Source organism: Nanorana parkeri, unplaced genomic scaffold, assembly GCF_000935625.1.
Source record: "Nanorana parkeri isolate BGI_ZX_2015 unplaced genomic scaffold, ASM93562v1 scaffold2950, whole genome shotgun sequence".
In the NCBI taxonomy this organism is placed as follows: domain Eukaryota; kingdom Metazoa; phylum Chordata; class Amphibia; order Anura; family Dicroglossidae; genus Nanorana; species Nanorana parkeri.
In genome coordinates this window covers 59,284-66,368 of record NW_017309218.1, presented here as the reverse complement: position 1 = coordinate 66,368, position 7,085 = coordinate 59,284, and the positions used below count along the sequence as shown (strand labels likewise).

The 7,085-nt window shown below is 55.1% G+C and overlaps 1 protein-coding gene across 1 annotated transcript in view; it reads right to left on the bottom strand.

The window, feature by feature from the left end:
• LOC108802560 (T-box transcription factor TBX22-like) overlaps positions 1–7,085 on the bottom strand; it is a 20,266-nt gene that overhangs the window by 7,146 nt on the left and 6,035 nt on the right. Inside the window, exons 3-4 of the mRNA XM_018574417.1 lie at positions 4,362–4,463; positions 1,376–1,550 (exon numbers count right to left, since the gene is read on the bottom strand). Coding sequence (XP_018429919.1) covers positions 1,376–1,550; positions 4,362–4,463 — 277 coding nt within the window. The remainder of the gene's footprint in view (positions 1–1,375; positions 1,551–4,361; positions 4,464–7,085) is intronic.

Sequence of the window (7,085 nt, the reverse complement as noted above, 5' to 3'; positions counted from 1 at the left end):
AAGGGGACATTGGGGTTCCCCCCATATAGACATCATCAGACGCGGTGTATACAGAGAGGTCATCCCGCCACTCCGTGTAATAAACAATCGGGATTTCCATCATGCGGATGTGCTTTTAGCTCAGTGGGTTTGAGGTTGCGGATAGCAAAGCTATTGCTTCCTCTGCTGTCTGCCATCATTTCCGGGGGTGCTCCCCCCCCCCACACAGATTGGGGGGCAGAGGGCACCTCCCTGAAGTTGCTTCTTTCAGGTTGGGATCCCTGGTACCCCCTCCCCCCCTACCAGCACCACCAGGAAAAGGGCAACTAAATCAGATCAGCGATGTGCACTGTAAGTCCCTGTTCTTTCTGCCTTACACCGCTGACATCTGTGCGTTACATTACTGACCTCTGCACTGTGCGTTACATTACTGACCTCTGCACTGTGTGTTACATTACTGACCTCTGTACTGTACGTTACATTACTGACCTCTGCACTGTGCGTTACATTACTGACCTCTGCACTGTACGTTACATTACTGACCTCTGCACTGTGCGTTACATTACTGACTCCCCCCCCCCCCTAAAAAACAATTTTTAAAAATAGTATCAAATGAAATAAATGTGAAAAAAATGAATAAATATTTTGAAGTCCCCCGCCCCTTGCGAGCACGCGCGTCATAACGTAAATACGCGTCGGTTGCGCCTACGTATGAAAACGACCATCGCGCTACACATGTTGGGTATCGCCGCGCACGCCGGAGTGAGAGCAATAATTCCGGGGCCAATATTTATGTGTACGTCTAAACGGATGACCTGTGGGGGGGGCTTTTAAAGTGTTGTCTATGGACTTTTTGGGGTACAGAATTTTGTCGCCGTTTCACGGACGCACGCAATTTTTAACCCGGGCATGTCGGGTATCTATGTTCTCGTCGTCACCTCGTCTTTTATATTTTACAAACAAAATTGGTATTTAATTGTGCTTTGGGGCACTAAATGTAACTTAAGTGCATTTTTCACTAAATTTTTGAGTTTGATAATAAGTTGCGCTAATATCGTGCGATATAAAAATTCGCAACTGCCGCCATTTTATTCTACCGGGTCTCGGCTTTCAGAAAATATATGATGTGGGGGGGGGGGTTTGAAGTAATTTTCAGGCCCAAAATGTAGATTATAACATGGGTAAAAAAAACTGGGGGGGAAAGGCCTCGGTCATGAAGGGGTTAAAGGAGACCTCCACTGACAGAGTACGGAGGCTGCCAGGGCTGATCTTAGTGTCTGGCCGTCATGCTGATCCAATGGCTTCAGTGCAGTCTAGTATACAGGAGCTGCCTGCGCGCTCCTGAGAGACGATTATAAAGTGATAATGATCGGAAGGAAGAATGGCGCACACCTACATGTCCTTTGTCGTCCATCTCGTTGTTGGTCAGCTTGACGCGGTCGAAGCTGATGATCTGCCTCATCCAGGTCTCCCCGGAGCAGGGCGAGTCGGGGTGAATGTAGAGTCGGGGGGTGATACAGGAGTGGTCAGTGTTCCCGGCGACCATCCACTGCGAGCTGTGATAGACGTACCTGCCAAAGGGAAAGACGGCCATTAATACCCCAGCAGGGGGCTTCAGGGGATCAGTCTGCCTATATGGGGGGCTTCAGGGCCTCAGTCTGCCTATATGGGGGGGCTTCAGGGGCGCAGTCTGCCTATATGGGGGGGCTTCAGGGGCGCAGTCTGCCTATATGGGGGGGCTTCAGGGGCGCAGTCTGCCTATATGGGGGGGCTTCAGGGGCGCAGTCTGCCTATATGGGGGGGCTTCAGGGGCGCAGTCTGCCTATATGGGGGGGCTTCAGGGGCGCAGTCTGCCTATATGGGGGGGCTTCAGGGGCGCAGTCTGCCTATATGGGGGGGCTTCAGGGGCGCAGTCTGCCTATATGGGGGGGCTTCAGGGGCGCAGTCTGCCTATATGGGGGGGCTTCAGGGGCGCAGTCTGCCTATATGGGGGGGCTTCAGGGGCGCAGTCTGCCTATATGGGGGGGCTTCAGGGGCGCAGTCTGCCTATATGGGGGGGCTTCAGGGGCGCAGTCTGCCTATATGGGGGGGCTTCAGGGGCGCAGTCTGCCTATATGGGGGGGCTTCAGGGGCGCAGTCTGCCTATATGGGGGGGCTTCAGGGGCGCAGTCTGCCTATATGGGGGGGCTTCAGGGGCGCAGTCTGCCTATATGGGGGGGCTTCAGGGGCGCAGTCTGCCTATATGGGGGGGCTTCAGGGGCGCAGTCTGCCTATATGGGGGGGCTTCAGGGGCGCAGTCTGCCTATATGGGGGGGCTTCAGGGGCGCAGTCTGCCTATATGGGGGGGCTTCAGGGGCGCAGTCTGCCTATATGGGGGGGCTTCAGGGGCGCAGTCTGCCTATATGGGGGGGCTTCAGGGGCGCAGTCTGCCTATATGGGGGGGCTTCAGGGGCGCAGTCTGCCTATATGGGGGGGCTTCAGGGGCGCAGTCTGCCTATATGGGGGGGCTTCAGGGGCGCAGTCTGCCTATATGGGGGGGCTTCAGGGGCGCAGTCTGCCTATATGGGGGGGCTTCAGGGGCGCAGTCTGCCTATATGGGGGGGCTTCAGGGGCGCAGTCTGCCTATATGGGGGGGCTTCAGGGGCGCAGTCTGCCTATATGGGGGGGCTTCAGGGGCGCAGTCTGCCTATATGGGGGGGCTTCAGGGGCGCAGTCTGCCTATATGGGGGGGCTTCAGGGGCGCAGTCTGCCTATATGGGGGGGCTTCAGGGGCGCAGTCTGCCTATATGGGGGGGCTTCAGGGGCGCAGTCTGCCTATATGGGGGGGCTTCAGGGGCGCAGTCTGCCTATATGGGGGGGCTTCAGGGGCGCAGTCTGCCTATATGGGGGGGCTTCAGGGGCGCAGTCTGCCTATATGGGGGGGCTTCAGGGGCGCAGTCTGCCTATATGGGGGGGCTTCAGGGGCGCAGTCTGCCTATATGGGGGGGCTTCAGGGGCGCAGTCTGCCTATATGGGGGGGCTTCAGGGGCGCAGTCTGCCTATATGGGGGGGCTTCAGGGGCGCAGTCTGCCTATATGGGGGGGCTTCAGGGGCGCAGTCTGCCTATATGGGGGGGCTTCAGGGGCGCAGTCTGCCTATATGGGGGGGCTTCAGGGGCGCAGTCTGCCTATATGGGGGGGCTTCAGGGGCGCAGTCTGCCTATATGGGGGGGCTTCAGGGGCGCAGTCTGCCTATATGGGGGGGCTTCAGGGGCGCAGTCTGCCTATATGGGGGGGCTTCAGGGGCGCAGTCTGCCTATATGGGGGGGCTTCAGGGGCGCAGTCTGCCTATATGGGGGGGCTTCAGGGGCGCAGTCTGCCTATATGGGGGGGCTTCAGGGGCGCAGTCTGCCTATATGGGGGGGCTTCAGGGGCGCAGTCTGCCTATATGGGGGGGCTTCAGGGGCGCAGTCTGCCTATATGGGGGGGCTTCAGGGGCGCAGTCTGCCTATATGGGGGGGCTTCAGGGGCGCAGTCTGCCTATATGGGGGGGCTTCAGGGGCGCAGTCTGCCTATATGGGGGGGCTTCAGGGGCGCAGTCTGCCTATATGGGGGGGCTTCAGGGGCGCAGTCTGCCTATATGGGGGGGCTTCAGGGGCGCAGTCTGCCTATATGGGGGGGCTTCAGGGGCGCAGTCTGCCTATATGGGGGGGCTTCAGGGGCGCAGTCTGCCTATATGGGGGGGCTTCAGGGGCGCAGTCTGCCTATATGGGGGGGCTTCAGGGGCGCAGTCTGCCTATATGGGGGGGCTTCAGGGGCGCAGTCTGCCTATATGGGGGGGCTTCAGGGGCGCAGTCTGCCTATATGGGGGGGCTTCAGGGGCGCAGTCTGCCTATATGGGGGGGCTTCAGGGGCGCAGTCTGCCTATATGGGGGGGCTTCAGGGGCGCAGTCTGCCTATATGGGGGGGCTTCAGGGGCGCAGTCTGCCTATATGGGGGGGCTTCAGGGGCGCAGTCTGCCTATATGGGGGGGCTTCAGGGGCGCAGTCTGCCTATATGGGGGGGCTTCAGGGGCGCAGTCTGCCTATATGGGGGGGCTTCAGGGGCGCAGTCTGCCTATATGGGGGGGCTTCAGGGGCGCAGTCTGCCTATATGGGGGGGCTTCAGGGCCTCAGTCTGCCTATATGGGGGGCAATACATAAATTCAGCCCATCAGCTAAATACATCTGTGGGAAGCGCTATACCTGCCGAAAGATTTCTCATTCTGTTGGGCTGCTCTTGTGACTGACACACATCTCCGTATAACCATGAAGGTGACACCACTATTCCGCATCCCGTGACACCGGCAATCGGCAGGTGTGGGGGAGGGGGGTCACTGGGGGCGGGAAATGAAATGATGATCACCTGTATCTCTTGGAGTCCACGGGGATGATGTCCATGGCGATATAATACTGTTTGTCCGGATCGAGTCCTTTCACTTTCACCCGAACAGATGGGAACATCCTCCTGAAACACCGAGAAACCGATTTATGGTTATTACCGGAGCTCCGACAATACAACGCGAGCAGGTAAAGGTGATGTGGGCGTGTCTTTAATTCCCTGTCATGTGATCCGCTATTCATGGTCATTGTCATTCACCAATCCCAGTGAAACTCTTCCCCCACAAAGTGCAAATTCTCTTCCATGACACCTCCAATGTCCAACATGAAGAGCCCCGAAACTGGGCGAGGAAAACAACCCCAAAATGTGGAGGACGGAATATTCCTTAATCAGCTATAAATTATATATATCAGTCGGGGGGGGAGGGGGGGTGCCGGGTGCTCACCCATAAAGTCCACAGGAGGTCTGGAGGCGTTCACAGGTCATGACTTCAACAAGATGGACGGAGCTCCCTCTGAACATTGACCTGAGGGCCCCTCTGCGGATTTATTATTATTATTATTATTATTGGTACTTATAAAGCGCTGACAATATTCGCGGCACAAATATGGAAACTGCAGAAAATCCATTTATAACTCGCTTTAAAAGTGACACGGAAGGGATTTCAGCGCAAACCTTTCCCGCACGCTCACCAGCCAGCCTGCAGACCAATGACAATGTCTGACGATGAGGGTTCCGGAGGTTTTCGCTGCACAACGTTTGCAGAGTCTGCGGAAGCCGCACCGCCTGCTCGTCGCCCCTCCGTATGATGCGGTCCTAACTGTAATCTGTGAGAGCCGCCATCTTGGAGCGTACATAGCAATGTATGGATCGGGTGCAGGGATGTCGGGCGGCAGCCTGACCTCCTTCAGGGCTCATTCACACCACATCCAGACCGTCACCAGATTGTTTCCAGACCTAAAATTCATCCTAATGTATCCTTATGCTATCCCTGGCCTCTGTTCACACCAGCGCAGTCCGTCCCAGACCAGAAAATACTGCGCGTCTCACTTTGTGTGGTCTGGAATGCACTGGAACTGAGGGCCGGTTCTGCCATTTTCCAGGTCAGATCTGGTCCGGGAAATGGTGTGAACTCTTGTAGTGCCGCATGGCTGGTGGTATTCGGCATTGCTATATGATGATTATACAGCAATGCAGAAAAGCTCCAACTATGGAGGACTACAAGTCCCAGCAATGCATTATATTATTAGGTAGGGATACACCAGTGCCAATACCGGGCATTTTCACAAGTACTCATACTATTGCCCCGATACTAAGCGCAGATACCGGTGTTCTGTCGAGAACGTTGACCTAGTCGAATTTGCCGACCTCGGCATCTGCGCTTGCGCACAGACCGATATTATCGAGGAAACCCGGGATTCATTCACAAAGTATTTCATTCAAATCGTAAATTGTGACCGATAATAATATTCCATCCATCATTCACTGCCACCCGTCATTCACTGCCACCCGTCATTCACTGCCACTTCCCGCGGCGTGGCAGGGGGGTGTGGGGGGGGGGGGGGGGGGGGGCCCTTCATGGTTTCTTGCACCGGGGCCCTGAAGGTTCTAGTTACGTCTCAGGACAAATATGTGCAAAACTGTCCCAAATTGTGACCAATGATCTGTGAGGAGTCCTGTGCCAGATACTGCCCCTGTGCTCATTCTACACGCAACATGTATGTGCCCGACATGTATGCAGCGACATGACACATGGAACATTCATGAGACGGGTCGCTAATTGGGGTTTCCGATTTCAGACACTCGCCGCATTCCACAGATCATACAATGTGATTCATTGCACACGGGGCTGGACGCAGACCGACGCAATCAATGTGCTGATCATAGATCAATGTGTAACATTCCCTCATATGTCATCATGTATGTCATGTGTAAAAGTCCCCATCCAGAGCATGTTTACACATGTGTGTGCATCGCTGCACCGAGGACACTAGACCTGCGTCCAGATCCACGAACCAGAAGCGCTTTTCATTGCGCGTGCATGAGGCCAGAGTGACGCAACCTGCGCTCTATGAATGGCGCAAATCTGATGCGTCCAATGTCTCTGCTCTTTGTAAATCTGCATCGCCGCCGATGTCTCTGCGCCGCGACATCCGGGTACTCTGCGAATGCGATGCGTGTGTCCGGTGCTATCGGGGTGACGCTGTGTGGAGAGTGCGGCGCGGAGTTCTGCGGACAGCTCGGCCCGCATGGAAATGGGGAGAAGATAGAAATGTAAATAATTAGGAACAGAATGAGAGGAATGATGACGAATCCTCTGACATGTCCTCCGTGCACACAGAATACACATCATACATTCTCCTTTACACCGCGGGCGAATGTGGCCGCTCGTTGTCTGACCGCAGAGCGAATGTTACATTGTATCGGATCCGGACACATGAGGGAATATGTGACTTTATTGTTGATGGGCGAATGTGGCCGCTCGTTGTCTGACCGCAGGGCGAATGTTACATTGTATCGGATCCGGACAATGTTACTTTATTGTTGATGTTCTGAAGTAATAAATCATTTGTAGTCTCTGCGAATAACACCCCCATCATCCAATCATAGTTCATAGGAGGTGAATGAAGAGCCAGGGTCACCCAGTGCAGCTCTGTGTGTATATATATATATATATGTCTCTCATATTTGGGTATTTTTTGGAGGTTTAAGAAACTAATTGAAGATTTTCTGGAGTTTATGTGACCA